Source organism: Dicentrarchus labrax, unplaced genomic scaffold, assembly GCF_905237075.1.
Source record: "Dicentrarchus labrax unplaced genomic scaffold, dlabrax2021, whole genome shotgun sequence".
NCBI lineage: Eukaryota > Metazoa > Chordata > Actinopteri > Moronidae > Dicentrarchus > Dicentrarchus labrax.
The window spans coordinates 16,021,791-16,040,150 of NW_026136721.1; the positions used below are offsets into that span (position 1 = coordinate 16,021,791).

At 41.8% G+C, this 18,360-nt stretch overlaps 1 protein-coding gene across 1 annotated transcript in view; it reads left to right on the forward strand.

Annotated features, from left to right (window-relative positions):
- The window catches only part of crebbpa (CREB binding protein a), a 42,846-nt gene that overhangs the window by 16,086 nt on the left and 8,400 nt on the right, over positions 1 to 18,360 (forward strand). The window contains 19 exon segments of the mRNA XM_051386693.1: positions 1,696 to 1,875; positions 2,989 to 3,256; positions 6,259 to 6,372; positions 7,650 to 7,925; positions 8,194 to 8,293; positions 8,454 to 8,591; positions 8,722 to 8,839; positions 9,001 to 9,172; positions 9,839 to 9,898; positions 10,380 to 10,501; positions 11,276 to 11,488; positions 11,916 to 12,218; positions 12,551 to 12,734; positions 13,773 to 13,934; positions 14,595 to 14,713; positions 15,197 to 15,436; positions 15,858 to 15,946; positions 16,954 to 17,034; positions 17,444 to 17,500. Of these exon segments, the coding sequence (XP_051242653.1) occupies positions 1,696 to 1,875; positions 2,989 to 3,256; positions 6,259 to 6,372; positions 7,650 to 7,925; positions 8,194 to 8,293; positions 8,454 to 8,591; positions 8,722 to 8,839; positions 9,001 to 9,172; positions 9,839 to 9,898; positions 10,380 to 10,501; positions 11,276 to 11,488; positions 11,916 to 12,218; positions 12,551 to 12,734; positions 13,773 to 13,934; positions 14,595 to 14,713; positions 15,197 to 15,436; positions 15,858 to 15,946; positions 16,954 to 17,034; positions 17,444 to 17,500 (2,996 nt within the window).

Below are 18,360 nucleotides of genomic sequence, written 5' to 3' on the forward strand. Positions count from 1 at the left end.
GTTGGAGCGGTGTCAACAGCCTGAGGGGATACAGCCTGGCCTGGCATGGCGGAGTCTGGTCTCCCAGCAGCTTTGTGGATGAGAGAGTAGCAGCAAGTTGATCAGTGTGTAAAGCATAGCGCTAACAAGGATTTTATTCCCTCAACTTTATGTATGCAGTTATTTAGAGCAGGTGATGTGGGTAAACTCCATTACTCTACTCTGTCACAGTATGTGAAATTTCTTATTGTCAGAATGATATATATTGTGATGGTAACTTTTCTGGAAGTTCCACTGAGGAGCCATAAATAAAATTCAACCTGATGTCTACAACCTGTCTCTTAAGTACCTATCACATTGCTATAAAGCAGTCCTGCTCATTGATTTTCAGAATTGGCACCAATTTCTTAATACAACCATAGGTAATAAAGGCAGAGCTACCCCAGTATCATTACATATACACTAGTACAATAGTTACAATAGTACATATTGTCTCACCGAGTGCAGGAAGTTCATCTGTGAGCCCTAATTAGCTGATAAACCTCATTTAAAAAAGATACCCATACATATACCTTGAATTTGATACCGGTTCCTAAACAATAGTTTTTTCAATACCAACTTTATGCAATTCATTTTAATAAAAGACAATTACATTACGGTGCAGTTACTCACTTCAAATGACCTAAGAAATTAAGAAACTGATGGAATATTTGAACAGTATTGGACTACATAAAAAAATATAAATAACTGTCAAACTGTAATGGCAATATGTCATTGTATCTATTCTGAGGAAGAAGAGAAAGGGGAATGAAGAAGGGAATAGTGTCAGTGACCTCTTACTTTTGAACATTAGACACCCTGCTTCATGCTTATTGGCGCACTGAAGCTGATGAGGTGTATTACTTAGGAATCAGAATTTGGTACTGACAAGGCATTTTTCAATACTCGATAGTATTGAACCAATACGCTCAGTACCATATAAGTAATAAAAGTAAAAGTAAGTTTGGTACCCAGCCCTGCTGCCAAGTTATTAACTCTCAAAGTGGCAAACAGAAGAAACACTTTTACATGGTGGCTCTCTAACCTACCTGCTGCAATGTTCCACTGGTTACACCTTACTAAGAAATAGCTTAAGAAGAGCAGGGAGGCGCGGGAGAAAAGGTTGGAAATGTTTCTGTAGTTGAGGGCTAGAGAAGTACTGCCTGCCAATAGCTGGTGTCATGCTGAGCTGTCATGGTGCCAGAACATGGGCTGGTTTAGACCGAACCAGGCACAGTTATCCTGGCACAGCTATGATGGGGTCTGTATTGGCATAGGGGTCTTGTAGTGACAAATTGGCATTGAAATGAAGTGTAACCTTTCTTGGCACATTGGTGGTGCTTTGACAAATGTAGTTGAATAATGACCCCCAAGTTAATCATTATCCATCATGACATTCAAAATGTAGTAAACAGTGCTGACTCTTTTATTCATAGAAACAGTCAACTGGTGGCACCACATCGTTCTCAGACAGATGTTAGCTGCTAGTTAGGTACTAGTCAGATGTAAATGACTATTGACAATGAGCATTTTCATATTTAATATATATTTTAACACTCCAAGCTCTCAATCAAACTCTACAGGCTCCAGAGTTTTAAAGTAGATTGTACTGTCATTCTACGAAAATAATGCTGCTAAATTTTTATTAACTTTTCTGTCATCTGTCTGTCTTTCCAGATGGGCTTGGGCAGCAATGGGGGTCCATTTGGGGCCCAGCCCTACGGTCAAGGTGCCACAGGGCCCGGCCAGCAGCTAAACCCTCAGCAGCAGCTCCAGAACAAGGCTGCCCTTGCCAACAGCCTGCCACCCTTCCCCAGTGAGCTCAAAGGGGCCGCTGTCACTAGTGTGCCAAATATGGTTAGTGCTTGTTACACATTTTCAGACCTTAACTTACAGTTAAGACATTAACTTCCATGTCTGCAATAATAAATCACTTGTCCTGTGTTCTCCTTCGAGAAAACCAAAAAAAAAAAAAAAACAAAGGGGAGAAATTAATATATATTTTTGGGGTTTTTTTGATGGTAAATCAGAATACTGTTAGTTATCAGTCTACATAGATAGAGACCTTAATTTGATGCAGCCAATCAAATCTTGCATAAGAGCACAATCACACACACACAAAATCTACATCGGAAAATATTTGCCTCCCTTTACTTTCTTCTACGCAAGCAAGGCAGTGAAAAAAAAACCTTCGCTTCTGGTTGCAAGACAGATTTGCATCTCCTCTTTCTGTGGAATTCAACACTGGTGAAAGAGATTTACTTGTGTTTAACTACGCGTTTGCATGCGCATGATTGCAACCTTGTGTGTCGTGGGTACGTTTGCACTGTTGGTTTGTGTAGCGTTCTGCATGGTTAAACAGCAAGTATATCTCCAGCTTAACATCATGTTGTCTGCCCATGACGTAATAAGTTACAATGCAGGGCAGGAATTATACAGTAACAACAACAAAATAACAGTCGTGCCATTAAAATAATTGTGGATTTCCTCATTTAAAAATACATGCAATGCTGCAAATAAACAAACTCAAGTTTCCCAGTGTCAGTAGTACAATATTTCTCCCACTTACACAAATATATTTGTAACCAGAGATGGTTCAGAAAGTTACCATTGCAAGCCTCTTTGGTCTGACGTTACCAGAGGAGTAGTCACACTACTTTAGTCAGCCATTAAGTGTGTAGATAAGCTCGGGTTGCAGTTTTATAGTTACTGTGTTGTGCATTTAAATTGTATGCATATTTGTAGCACAATATATAGAGCTCAAATACTTTGCACTGAGATGTCAAGATTTGGACGTGAATTGATCAGCAACATTACAGATTACCCATATACGCAGGGTTTCAGCTGAAAAGGTGGTACGTCTATAACTGTGGTATTGACAGCACAGTACAGCAAAAAGAGTTTGAAGGCATTATTTAAACCCATTACAACATTGACATTTGTCTGCATTTTTCTTTGTCAACTGTGCAGCAGCTCCAGCAGCAGCCTCAGCAGCAGACGGCGATGCTCCCACTGGCCAGCGGTGGAGGTGTGGCAGTGCCTTCGGCAGGCCCCACAGCCGACCCAGAGAAGCGCAAGCTGATCCAGCAGCAGCTGGTCCTGCTGCTTCATGCACACAAGTGCCAGCGACGGGAGCAGGCCAACGGGGAGGTGAGGGCCTGCGCCCTGCCTCACTGCCGCACCATGAAGAACGTCCTCAACCACATGACCCACTGCCAGGCTGGCAAGTCCTGCCAGGGTGAGTTGGAGCATTTGAAACAATCAGATAATGAAATCAAATTGACAATTTCCTGGTGTTGAGAAGTTTGCAGAAGTCAGCACTCCTTTTTACAGACTGAGATGTTGCTGCTTTGTAGTCACATTAATAAAGGGGTAGGACACCATAAACTCATTTAGCTGTTAAACAGTGTTCATCCTAAGAAAGTAAACAGATACATACACAATACAATACAAAAGTTGTGGTAAGTCCTTCAAAAATGTTGTCATTCTGGGCAAAATTGTGTAGTTCTATTACATAAGTATAAAGTATTACATGCCCAATGTTTATACAACCTTCTTAGTCTTAGTCTGGATGGGTTTTATACCTTTCACATTTAGAAAATAGAAGGTGAAAATAACACATTATGTAAAACAAGCAAGCAATGATATACTCATTATAACATTATTAGTGGGGGGGACTACTTGAAAATAGCATCGACATAGATTGGGATTCCCCGAATCGGACATTGGGTGTTAATAGTGGGCAGTCAAGATTAAATGTTGATAACATATACACAAGTTGGCACGATGGGGAATTTCTACCTTCAGTCCACAGTGACATTGTGATCTAGGTCTGCTGTTCCTCCTTCCACCAGTTTCTTTCTCTGGATTGGTGAAATTGTCTGTGTCTTGTCTGCTCTGGATCCTCCAGGCCCTACCTCCCACCTTCCTGTGGCAGCACCATAGGGGTGGGCGATATGGGTAAAAAATAATATCTCGTTATTTTTGGGGATTTTGGCGACAACGATAATCAGTCGATATCCTTTAAAATGTGATTGGAATTGTCTGAGTTAGGGCTTGTGTCCACCCAACACGTTTTTAGCGCTGAGAGTGCTCAAAAACTCATTTTCCGAGCGCCCAGCGGTGTTAAAAGTTGAACAGATTTCAACTTGAAGCGCTCTTCTGGCAGCGAGGTAGACCCACATCTCGGCACTAAATCATCTGAAGTACCGGTAGTTTCGGGGACTGGAGGGACTTGCATTTTCTCTCTACCATCACAACGCGCTGCTAAATTGTTGCAAGGAGGATGCTAGCGAGAGGTCATGTGATCATCATGATGTGATCACATGAGCGTTGAGCTCACTTAATACACGGTGAGCGTTGCTGCACCGTGCATTAAGTGGATGTGAGGAGTTTCTGCGTGCGTTTCAATTATTTTGGCGAAGTAATTTAAATACTTGATAATGGAAATTTGCACATCGTCAAAACAACCATGACGATATTATGGCAAACAATATATATCGCCCACCTCTACAGCACCAGCATTTTCCCCAATTCCCCTCATTTACATTTGGCTCTGTGTTTTTGCTCTGGCCCTGGACTTGAATGCTTAAGTTACATTTCAAGCCAAATGCGCTCAGAGGCCAAGGTGTGTTAAGTGTGAAGGGGTCTATGTCTCTGTTCCCTGCATGCCAGCTCATTTCCTCTTGCTCAGAATCTCTGCTTTATGGTGCCACTGAAATAACCGTGGTGAGAGATGTTGTTCCCTAACACAGGCAGGAATCATTTCTAAAATATCAGATTTTTCTGATATCTGTTAGTTCTTTTTCACCTGAGGGACTCTGGCGTCTGCGATATGACTAGTGCATGGACTGGCTTTGGACCTCAATCTGAGGCCTTTGTTCATCACTGCATACTGAATCTACAAAAGGCTATCAACATGATAGCCTTGCTATGTTTGAGTCTTTGCCAGTAGTATTGGCGTTCTTACAAAGATAATAAATTTTAATTGTGTTTATTTGTGCATAGCCCTTGAAGCTTGAAGCCCTGTAGTAATTGTGCCAGGCAGCTAGCTAGGGTGATTTTTGTGATTACTTGTCAGATTAGCTACTAGCACATTAGTCTGGCCACAGATGAAATGAAACACCTCTGTTTGTTCAGCCACGCACCAGGAAATACAGTTTAGGTTCCATTTCCACTGGGCCAACCAACGGCCTTCCAAGAGTGGAAATGAGTGCAGTGAGCTGAACTTGAGATCTGCCAGTTTTGGGCAAACACATTTCTTTTCTCTAGTTTCTCTCATTAGCTCTGGCTGTCCATTTGTCTCATTTCCTATACATTTGCTTATGTCCGTATTGCCTTTTTCTTACAACACCACTAGGACCCATCCTTTCTGTCCTAGTTTTGAGCTGAATGCACAGTCCATGTTTTCACTATTTTGCATATAGTTTCATTTTCATAAAACTGGTTTTCAACCAGGTTACATTAAAAACAAACTTTCCCTGGAAACCGTGTTTAATCAGGCCAGGCAATCACTTACAAATTTACCAAAACCGGTAAAAAGAATGAATCACATCTAACTCATAGTAACAACAACTTACTTTCTATCAGTGTGTGCTGGCGTTCTTTTTGTGAGTTCTTTATAAACTGAGAATAATATTCTGAATGGAAAGTTTACTTTTAAAAAGTTGCCAAATGGTTCCATTGACAAGACCAAAGTGATCTGTGTGTTATGTCGTTGTGAACTGAGCTATCATCGCAGCACGTCCAGTCTGAAATACCACTTGATGGCCAAGCACACAGCTGATGTTAATTCTCCGCCCCCCTCGTCAAAGCCAGGCGACAATGGAGGATTTTTCCATAAAAACAACATTTGCACAAAGCAAGCCGATCCACTTTTCCATGTTGATAAGAGCATTAAAATGAGAAAAAATAATGGGACAAAAAGAAATCAAGGGACATTTAGAATAGATAAAAATGTGCAATTAATTGTGAGTTAATGCATATGATATTAATGCGATTAATCGCGGTTAAATATTTTAATCGTTTGACAGCACTAATAACAAGAAAAAGTAATTGAGTCCAAGGTGTCAAGAACAAGGAGAGTTTCAGCTGTTTGTTATTACCACAGTAAATGGAGACAAATTTCCAGGGATGTTGTCCATCCTTAGTGTTGAGTACTTAATTGTGACAAAATACGGCAAACTGTCAGCATCAAGATTCTAACCCTGTTGCTCTCGCTCCATTTCTTTTTCTCTGCAGTGGCTCACTGTGCGTCCTCCAGACAGATCATCTCCCACTGGAAAAATTGCACACGACACGACTGTCCCGTCTGCCTGCCGCTGAAGAATGCCAGTGACAAGCGCACCCAGCAGCGTAAGTACAAGTAGCAGGCTCCGGCCCACTGTCGCTTAACCATTGTCAAGTTGCTCAACATAACCACGGACACCAAACACAAGGCTGCATTACTTCCTTTGACTGTGTTGACTAAGCAGGACATCTAGACATTGCAAGCTCTGGGTTTGTCTTACCAAGGACTCAATCTTTATCTCCGTCATTACAGGATCTTACTTTGGTATATGGAGCTCTAATAGTCTGCAGTGACAGCCATAGAAATAATGAGGCCTGCTTGTTGCTTTCCTGAAACCAGCTAAAGGTATTTGTATGTAGAATGTGTGTATGTTTTGCCATTCAGGCAAGTCAGGCAGTTTATTTCTAAGTTTGTGCTCATCTAAAATGTCTAAAAGCACTTGACGAAAAAGAGTGTGGTCCTGCTGGGCTTGTAATCTGACACACAGGAGGTATAGGAGTGTGATGGAGGGAGACAGGGAGGAAACGAAGAGCATGTGCTAGAGGTGTGTTGCTGAACCATTGGCTGTTGAGCTGTTTACTGCTCCTCCCCACTAGGACAGAGCTGAGTGTGACACTCTCTGGGCTTCATACTTAAACTGCTTTTCTTTCTGTTTTCGTTTTCACTTTTTCCATGTAAATGTCACAGGCTCACAGTTTTTCTTTTATGCCCTTTTAAACTCTCTTTTGCTTTTTTGTTCCCCCTCAGGTTTTTTTTCTTTACTTCACCACTCTGCTCAGCATTTATCATCACTTACAGCATTCCTGTGTTGATCTGTCCCTGTTTGGCTTGCATGTTAAAGAACATGATGCCGGGGCTTCTGTCTCTCCTGCCAACACAAACAGAGCGCAGTATTTCTTTGTTCTGCCTCCTCCGATTTTTGTCTTTGCACAAACTAAGAGCTTTTTTAGCCCAACCAAAGCCTGAACTCTGAAAAAATATGCTAATGTTCTGTCCCCTGAAGGGATTTATGCATGAATTCAGTTCACTGCTGTTTAAAGCGTTTAACTTTACGTTGTAAAATGTTCTCACTGTATCATGATGCCATGTGACTTCATCTTGCCAGAGGTCAGTGTGTGTATGCATGTGTACTACCTGTTTTAAGTATACATCTTTGCTGTCCTTCCACCAAAACTGACTTTTTTTCGTATTTATTGGGCTTGGCACACAGTTTCAACATTTTATTTATGTAATGTAGATGGTGCAGCATTAGAGGAAGTGCTGTAAGTACTGCTAACAGTATATTCAGTTTGATTGTATTTGAGTGTTTTTGATTGACTGTCCCGTCTGCTCTTTTCCCCAGCCATGCTGAGCTCTCCTAATGCAGGCCTCCAGAACCCCATGTCCTCAGTTGGTGTGGGCCAGCCCAGTGCTCCCACCATCAATACCTCAACCCCCATAGACCCCAGCTCCATGCAGAGAGCCTATGCGGCACTTGGGCTGCCCTACAGCAGCCAGGCCACTGGACAGGCCCAGACCCAGCAGGCCCCGGGCCCAGGACAGGCAGCAGGCACACAGAACGCACAGGCCCAGCAACAACAGCAGCTTTCGCAGCAGATGAGATCCATCAATGCACTTGGTAATTTCAGCCGGGCCGATTTTGTTCCAGCTTTTTGTATGAGCACTTTAACAAACCGTCCGATATTGGGTGCTCTGTCAGATTTATGTTAAATAAATCAAGCTATGTGCGTTTGCCTTTGTTTTGAAATTGTATTTAAAAAAACTGTTTTAGTTGTCAAGCTGCCTATTGATCAAGTCAAACTATGTTCTTTGTTGTATAAGAGGACTCTTCAGTCGATTTTGAAATTGAGGCGGTGCTGTTTGCTCACAGCTTTCTGTATTTACAGGTAACCAGATGGCTCTTGGAGGTGCGACAATGGGCGTGACCACTTCAGACCAGACAAACCTGCACGCAGACTCCCTACCCAACACACTCAACACTAACAAGTCAGTCCGTGCTAACAACTACCTTGAATTTGTTGTTTTTTCAGTTGCAGAAAACTTAAATTAGGTTTACTATATTGGACACTATTATGACAGAGATGTTTTACTAAAAACACAGAAATAAAAGCTGTACCTTCTAACCATCCTCCTGTTCCACCTCCAGTCAGCTGCTGCCAGACGGCACAGCTGTGGGCTCAATGGGCAACTTACCCACAGCAGCACCCATCTCTGCCACGGGCACCAGGAAAGCGTGGCATGAGCATGTCACTCAGGACCTGCGCAATCACCTCGTACACAAACTGTAAGTGCATACCCCTGCTGGAGATATGTTAACAGTTGGATAATGCTTGTTAGTCTCCTTAGTCACCCTCTTATACTAGTAGAAATTGCCTGAAATATTAATTGCTGCAAATCCTGTTCCTCTGTGGCAGAGTACAAGCCATATTCCCCACCCCTGACCCGGCAGCTTTGAAGGACAGACGAATGGAGAACCTGGTGGCCTATGCCAGAAAGGTGGAGGGGGACATGTACGAGTCAGCTAACAGCCGGGTAGGTTTTTGAAACAGACCTCAATTACGGATATACCTTAAATGGCTCACCTTATCAAGGCCACACACAAAAACAAAGTTTATTAGCAGAGTCACAAAATAAACGCTGCGTTTATTTATTTATTTTTGTCAACTTTACTATCTTCCCTTTTCTTCCCCCAGGATGAGTACTATCACTTCCTGGCTGAGAAAATATATAAAATCCAAAAGGAACTGGAGGAGAAGAGGCGCTCAAGGCTACAGAAGCAGATCATCAACCAGGCACCTTTGGCCGCCCAGGGGGCCCAGCAGCCGAGCCTCCCCCAGCCCAATGCTTTTGGCCCAAGGCCGCAGAGTGAGTGCAATATTTATTAAACTTATAGAGTTTTAGGTAAAATCTCAGATTATTTTAAAGGTTACTCTAAAATAATCGGTTTTTAAACAGTTTAAGGAACCTTGGGTATCTATTTATGTCTCTGACACACATCAAGTTCGTATTATTTTATGCAGTTTCGCCTTTTTTTTTTTCTTAGTTATTAAGAAAGAATTAAAAGAATTTATCGTTGGCTGTTAAGCTGTAGGCCCAAGTTAATATATTACCCAGCTGGGGTTGGGTCATACTGATATGATACATGCTGTGAGACAGTTTGTGGGGACCTGAAGAGATCTTGCTATATTGCTGTAAGGTAGACCTTTCTTTTTATTAGCTCTGCTTGCATAAGGCCACTGTGTGAAATATTGCCATCGTGATAATGTTTCTTGATTTGTCAGGTATTTCATTGATTTGTCTATCCGTAGATGGTGTTTGCCTTTCTTAATTGAATTTCCAGAAAATGTATTACAATATAAAATTCTGCATTCTACGAAGAAAGACTTTATACATTTTGCCTTATATCCATTATACATTTTTTTATATTCTTGTATAAAGTTGAGAATAAATAACTTTATTTTTTTAATTAGTCAGTTATGTTATTTTTCAGTTTGTCTTTTGGTTCAGTGTTGTTTCTTTTTGCTTTTATAGATGGACCTGTTCTACCCAACATGCCAAATCAGATCATGAATCGCATGCAGGTTTCACAAGGTACATCTTGGATGTTGCATGTTGCACGTAGAATTTTCAGATAACAATGAGATAATTAAAACAACTACAAGTCAGAATGCAGAGCAAAGCATTCAACGTATCTGGTAAAGTCACATTACTAAGCAAGAGAGGCACCAGAAGACTAGCAAAACATAAAAGAAACGACAAATAATAAAGGAGGTTGTAAAGACCAACAATGTGAAACATAAATATAAAGAGCAGCAGAAAAGATAATTAAGGTAAAAGGAGCAATGCTGAGCTTATTTATCAGGATATCTTAATAAAGAGGTGTTTCAGTGAAGCAGAACACAGTCACAGATAAATGAACATGTAAAGGTTCAACATGAACTGAAAGTTTATGTATAAGAAAAAAAGAGGGTCAAAACCTTCAACACTGTCATGGCATTGTGTGGTGCTTCTGCACTTCTTGATGAGTTGTGTGTGTTCATTGCTGAAAACTGTGGTCTGCTCTTCTGTACAGGAATCAACCAGTTCAACCACATGGCTCTGCCCAATGCCCAGATATCACAGACACCAATGGGAGCCCGAGCTGCCTCACCCATGAATCACCCACAGCAAATGAACATGAGCTCCGTCCCAGCGGTGAGGAGGGGCGGGGTGGGGGTGGGGGTGGGGGGGCACACACAAATCACACACACACACACACACACACACACACACACACACACACACACACACACACACCACACAGGCATATAAGTAACATGAGCTAACACCCAGTTGCTGGTAAATTCACACTGACAAAATACCGCAGGCTTATTAAAAATGTAGTTGACTGGTCAGCCCTTGAGTGGCTGCTGAATTTTTAGATGGTAATAAAAAGGCAAAAGAACTGCTGTTGGTAGAAGCAGGTAACTCGTAAAGCTAAGAGCAGACAGTTTCTTGTTCTGCACTGTCGCGTTTAGACAGATTGTTCCACCTGGAGCATTAGGGAACCCATGTGTGGCATAGCGGCATTGACCTTTTAGTACAAAATGATGTGCCCTGTTATTACATTTTTAAAGATCAGGACCACAGTGAATACAAGATGTGCGTCATGGGCAATTTTGTGAGTTTCAGTCCTGCTTAAATCAGCCGATAATGGGCTTTGCAGGCCATATTTCCTTAATCGGTCATCAGTCCCATTGATAAATAATATTATGTTAATCATTAAAAGCTTTGAAATGCTCATTAATTCCTTTCATTCAGTTTTTTTTTTACGTGTTTTTGTGTGTATCGTGCCATAGGCTAAAAATATCTAGATATTATTATTAAGTAATATCACCCAGCTCTGACTGTACGTGGACTGATCATGCTTACTGTCGTGCATCTCGTGTCACTTGGCTTATAGTAACATCATCTTTTTCTGCCTTGTAGATGGGAATGTCTCCCTCCAGGATGCCTCAGGCCCAGGGCATGATGGCCGGACATGGCGGTAGTAATATCGTAGGCCAGACGGCCAGCCAGGGACAGTTTCTGGCTCAGACCCAGTTCCCTCCAGGATCTGCTGCAGTCGCTGCAACAGGCGCTATGAATGTCACCGTGGGGCCTGGCGTGGGCCAGCCACCCGCACAGGCTGCCGTCACCCAGGTGAGACATCAAGAGAGGGGTGTGGAGCTGCAGTTAAACCATGTTGCAGGACTAATTTCAGTAATGCTATCCCTTTTTGAAATTGCTACAAAGCTGTGCTAATTTCAACTAGCTGCTGGGGAATTAAACTCAAAGTACTTTCACCAATCATACTGCACACTAATTACTCTTAATTATTTTCATACCAATCACAAGATGCTCTCTAAACCTTAAAATTGTGTGTGGTGGTGTTTGTCTGTTTGACCTTATGACTGTATGTATGTTTGTCTGCCTATCTCTTGTGTGTGTGTGTGTGTGTGTGTGTGTGTGTGTGTGTGTGTGTGTGTGTGTGTGTGTGTGTGTGTGTGTGTGTGTGTGTGTGTGTGTGTGTGTGTGTGTGTGTGTGTGTGTGTGTGTTTGCCTACACTTTGTGTGTCCTTCTCTCCAGCAGCAGCAGCAGAGCGCTAACCTCCCCATGAATGCACTTGGCCCCTCGCTGGGCCCTCCGCTAGCCTCCTCCCAAACCCCCTTGCACTCCACGCCTCCGCCTGCTGCCTCCTCCGCCTCCTCGGCTGGGGGGGCCACTAACCTGCCGCACCCCCAGCCCTCCAGCCGCAGCTCCACCCCCACCCTCCCTGGCCCTGTCCCAGCCCCGGGTGCCACCCCGCCCCGCCCCACCCAGCCCCAACCCCAGGCGGAGCTCCCCGCAGCAGCACAGACGCAGCCCCCGCCTCAGCCCCCTACCACGCCGGTGAGACTGAGACCCTTCGCATGCCCTCCACTCTGACTACCCCTCCCCTGCAAACTCCCATCCCTCTGACTGCCATGTACCAACCCGTCCCATCCACATCCACCTTTCTGTCTGATAACTGCATCTTCACCACTTTTTGTAGCATCCATCACAATGGGAATGTTACATGTTTTAACTTAAGGGAGAAATGAAATCAATATGGGAGGTGTCCATCTGTGCCATGGCTTCAGCTCTGCATGCAAAAATCCAATGGAGCTGTTGACAGTACCTCATATTTGTCTTTCTTTCTTTCCTCTGTCTCTCCCTCTTTCCCTTTCTCCTCTGTGTTTCAGCTGTCTCAATCAGGGGCCAGTCTGGATAACCGGGTGCCCACACCGGCCTCAGCCGCCAGCGGCGACCTTCATTCACAGCATGTCGGAGCAGACCTGCCCGTCCAGGAAATCAAAGCAGAGGCGCACCATGACCAGCAGGAGTTTGAGGCTGCTGGTGGCAAAACGGAGCCCAAGATGGAGGTGGGTTGAAGCTTTAAGTTTAATTACATGTAAACTGATTCATCTGTCCATTCCTTAATTCATGCTGCTTTTAACTCATTTTTGCATTGTGTTTCCTCTACCCTACAAATTTAGATAAAAATAAAGTTTTAATAGAACTTATGTAGCAAGAATATATTAATAATAATAAAACATTTTATTTATAAGCGCTTTTCTGAATACTCACACTTTACATAAAAACGTAAAAGATGCAGAACAACATCAAATATTAAAACAGTAAAAACACATCAGACTAAGCTAAACATTAAAAGCAGTAGATATTAATTCACTCTCAGTTTTGCGTTCTCAAATATACATTTGTTGATCAATTCAAATATTTTATCATTTGTCATTTGAAATCCCCAGTATGTTTGAAATTGAAAGTCTTCTGTCTTTTTTACTCCTGAACTTATTTCTCTTTCATTAAATAATTGAATAGATCTAAATAATCAGAAGACTAACTAGCAAATTATCTTTTCATCTTTGGACATCATTGAAACAGGAGGATAAGCCTCATCCAGTTTTTGTCGATTTGTTGTTTCTTTGTTGATGTTGTTATAAAATTCATATACTTAACTAAAACTATAACATTTATAAAATGAGCTACATCAGTCACAGTGGGTCCTGACTCGGGTGCGTAATCACTACTCACTGGCAGATACCCTGAGTTGAAGAACTGGAATCGGGAGAGGAAGAAGTTTCCGTTCAAATTAGATCTTCGTGTTATGTGATATGCCTGTAATTACACTCCTTCCTTTTGAGAACATTTAGAAATTAAGATACCAGATTATCAAGAGAATGAGAGTTCAGGGGATGCACACACAAACTTCTCACAGTGACACAAATTAGCTAATTAGCTTTAGCTAATGAGTAATGAGAAGACATATTTCCCTCCAGATCATCAAAGTGGTACATATCAGAGACAGATGCTATCAGTCATCCAATTTTTTTGAGTATGACATTTTAAAACATAACCGTTTTTTGTAATGAGTCATTTGCCTTTTTGTTCGTAGACTGATGGAAGACTCTTCTTCTACTATTGTGAAGAAGGAGGAGCCAGAGGAAAAGCCAGAACCAATGGAGGTAGAGGAGAAAAAGCCGGAAATGAAGACAGAACCCAAAGAAGAGGAAGAGTGTGGAGCCAACAGCACAACCTCCTCATCTCCCTCTCAGTCACGGAGGAAAAGTGAGTCTGATGCCAAAAGATGAATAAAATCTGTGCCGTCTGACTGATTGAAACAAGTTCCACTCAGTAAGCAGAGAGGGTTTCTGTCATTGTCAGTAATGTTAATACACCCGCACTGTGCCAACTGTGAGACAGTTATTTTGAGTCTCATTTAAACTTAATACAAAATTATTAGTCTGCCACTGACTCTCAACAATGTCCAGACTCTTGTAAAAACTCCTTTGATCTTGCCAGCGTTTCACACAAATTATGAACAGGTTCTGCATCTGCTGGTAGAATATTTACAAATCATGATAGCCAACTGAAGGCCATGTAATGTAACATTTTGGTTACAATGTTAAGGAGCGATGTTTGTAAATTATAAAATAATTAAAATAGGAATGAAGCGACCGTGCAGTTGGTATTAGTCAGAATATAAAGTTATATTCATGTCACGTGGTTGTGTTACAGTTGTCAGTTGCTTTTTAGAAACAGGTGATGTAATACAGCTCACAAAATGCAACCAGGAATGGATTTGATTTTTGATGGTCCAATATAGAAAGTGTTTTAGTAGCCCTCTTCCTCTTCTGCTTTTTTCCTTTTGTAATAAACCTTTTCCCCTTTACATTTCTCTCTCTTTTTTGTAATCACTTACCTTGCTTTTCCATGTTCATTTTTCAGTCTTTAAGCCCGAGGAGTTGCGCCAGGCTCTGATGCCGACTCTAGAATCTCTCTACAGGCAGGACCCTGAGTCGCTGCCCTTCAGACAGCCAGTAGACCCCATGCTTCTGGGTATCCCGGTAGGTAGCGTGTGCCACCTCATGTTTTCTCTTAAAACAAAACCTTTTAAAGGACTAGTGTGTAGGATTAAGTGCAGATTGTAACTATTTGAATACAGCTCAGTCTTTCAAGGGTGTAGGAGAAACTATGGTAGCTGTGAAACTTGCGAAAAATGCAAAAGGCCCTATCTGGAGTCGGTGATACCCTGTTCTGTGCTACTGTAGAAGCATAGCGGTTTGATATAACCGACTCCATAGTAAAAGGACCTACTCCCTCTGTACTTAAAAAAAGGCTCATTCTAAGTTAAAAAAATCTTCTTATTTCCAGGTGATTATACACTACTGAAAACATACATATTAATATTATATTCCATTTCTGCCAATAGATCCTCCTAAATGTTTACACACTGGACCTTTTTTAAATGATAAAAAGTGAGCGCACGTAGTTCAGCTGCTATAGTTTAGCTCTTTGGTCTGTAACACTAAAATTTGTCCTCTCTCTAGGACTACTTCGACATTGTTAAGAACCCAATAGACCTGTCCACGATAAAGCGTAAGCTTGACACAGGCCAATACCAAGAGCCCTGGCAATACGTTGACGATGTCTGGCTGATGTTCAACAATGCCTGGCTCTACAACCGCAAGACGTCCCGGGTCTACAAGTACTGCTCCAAGCTGGCCGAGGTGTTCGAGTCAGAGATCGACCCTGTCATGCAGGGCCTGGGATACTGCTGCGGTAGGAAGGTGAGATGAAGGGGGAGGACAGCAGGGAAGTTAATGACACAGTAAATGGAGTAGGAATGAAAGAATGAAAAGGCACTGATGTGAGGGATGTGGTTGAGCCATAAATGGATGTTAACTGTTAAAAAAAAATCTTTTTTTGTGACATTGCTGCCAATGTTAACTTCCTTTTCCCTCTTGATACTTGGTTGGTGAAACAAGCAAAAGCAGTTTGACTCAGTAGAATGAGTTAGTTTTACTTTCACCATGTAATTGTGAATAATTTAGTGCTTTATCCTCATCATCCAGCACTAAAGATGAGGAAAATGTTGATGCCAAACAACATCAAACATTTAATTTCCCTTTTTTACTGCTGATAGGATTCATTGGATTAATATTGTTTGAACTGTTTTGACCACCGTTGTCATCTCACATGTGTCTGCAGTACGAGTTCTCCCCTCAAACCCTCTGTTGCTATGGCAAGCAGCTCTGCACCATACCTACCGGAGGCACATACTACAGTTACCAGAACAGGTAAGCGTGTGTGTGTGTTTGTCGGTGTATTTCTTTGCACTCAAAGAAACTGACCTCAAATTGTATATTGGGTATAAAATAATTTTGCAATAGCTAATAGTTTAATCAAAACTAAATGATCTCATACACATCAAACATTTGCATGCGCAGTTGTTTTTGTTATGGGCTATAAATGCAGCCATTTGAACTGTATTACCAAACCTCTGTAGGCTGGGATCTGTTCCCCTGTAGTTACAGATGGGCCGCTGTCATCCAGGCAGTAGTGTCATCATGACTGTTTCAGCTTTATTGGCTCTGCCTTCTGGTTCGGGCACAGCATGAGACTAAAAAATGGTTTTGTTTATTTATTAACTGCCAGATTCCAGCGTTGCACATAAAGGCGAAAACTCTGAAGACCCAAAACCCCAAAGAGCATCAGACACTGAGACCACCAAAGCAGTGTTTTGATTGGTTTTTGCTCAGCATCTATAGAGGGAACGAGTAAATTCAGTGTTGCTGCCCCCTTTTTTGTACGACAGATGAAAATATGACGCTTTGTTTAAGGCCACAAACAGCGTTGCCCATCAGTGCCTTTTCCTCTCAGTTGAAAGCCAGCAGATGGCTGCTTGCACCACATTCCCTTGCACCGCCTGCTGTATAAACTGTGTAACTGCAGCCCTTTTTCACACTTAAACTAAGCACTTTGAGAGCGGAGCAGCACAGCAGCAGTAGTGATACAGCACAGTCTGACAGACAGCATGAGACTCCTGCAGCGCAGTCCATTTACACTCTCAATGGGAGCTCAGGGATTTCCCCACTCTCTGTTATTAAACATAAAAGAAGTGTTACTTTGTGCACAATTGTATTAGACACACATAAGGAAGGAGCCAGATAATTAATATTGCAATGTTACACATTTTTGTACTTTCTGTGAAAAAGAACATGAAGAGCTGTGTGTAACTGTAGTTGAGATTCACATATTATGTGTTTTTTGCATATTTAGTGTATTTTTCTCTGTTTTTTTGCAGGTATCATTTTTGTGAGAAGTGCTTCAATGAGATCCAGGGAGAGAGTGTGACGTTAGGAGATGATCCTGCACAACCACAGACGTAAGTGAACCAGCTATTGATAAGCCCACTAAAAGAAAGGAAAAAAAAGTTGGAGTTACTAGTTATACTATGAGGCAAGATGTCTTTTTTTTTTTTTTTTTTTGGAACTATGCCAATAATCTTTTTAAAGCAAAGCGAAATGTCCCTCTAACTTAACCCTGTTCATGTCAAAGTACCAGGTCAGCTTCAAAACAGCAACCATGCAGCTGACAGAAATTTAAACACTTCTTGGTTGCATGCACTGTTAAACCAAACTCTAATATTAATTATACAGTTTCTGTATTGGATTTTAATTTCAGATAAATCTATGTCTGTATTTATGTAGAGATTCTTAATGTTTTTGTTTGCGTTTTGTTTTGTCTCACTGCCTCTCCTCTGTCTCTGTCCCTCCTTTTCTCTAACCCTCTAGGATGATATCAAAAGACCAGTTTGAACGGAAGAAGAATGATGTACTCGACCCTGAACCGTAAGTAGACACAAACCCTCACATCCAGTCAGCCAGGAGGACTAAAACTGACAGAGAAACATGTTCTTTCTGTGTTGCTTTTTCAGAAATTGGTCTCATATGTGTTCAATAATCATTTATGGCTTTTTCCTACTTGCATGTTCCTGATCACATCTTAAAAAGTTATTTTTTGCCACCCACATCTGGCTCTGTTTGTGTGCTTTTGGTGCACAGTCTGCATGTTTTCTTCTCTGGTGCTCTCTGATCAATCACTTTGGTTTCAGTGAGGCCTCAGGGCAACTGGGCAGCGCCACCTGCTGAGTGGATGCCATGTGTCCTTTGAGAGTTTTTGCATCAAAGAACAGAGGCCCTTATTTCTCTGATATGCAGTTAGGGATGCTACCGATCCACGTTTTTTCACTTCCCGATCCGATCCCGATACCTGAATTTGGATATCGGCCGATGCCGATACTATTCCGATACCAGAGCTGTGTTTGCTTTAATATTATTATCATTATTGTTGATTTTATATGAGGCTGAAATAAACTCCTCTCAACAGGCAAGTATGATATGTACGTATGTATGCATGTATGTCCCAAAAGGCAACTTGAGGTAAGTATAAGGTCAGAAAAGGAAGTCAGAAAAACAGGAAATCCTGTTAACAGGAAAAATCCCATCCTGAAAACAAATATAACAAAACAAGCACTGGCTCTTGTAGCATCAACAAATCAAGGTTTTAAAATGTCAATTATCTGAAATATAAGAAAAGTGCAATAACTGTAAACATCTTACGCGCACACACACACACACACACACACACACACACACACACACACACACACACACACACACACACACACACACACACACACACACACAGA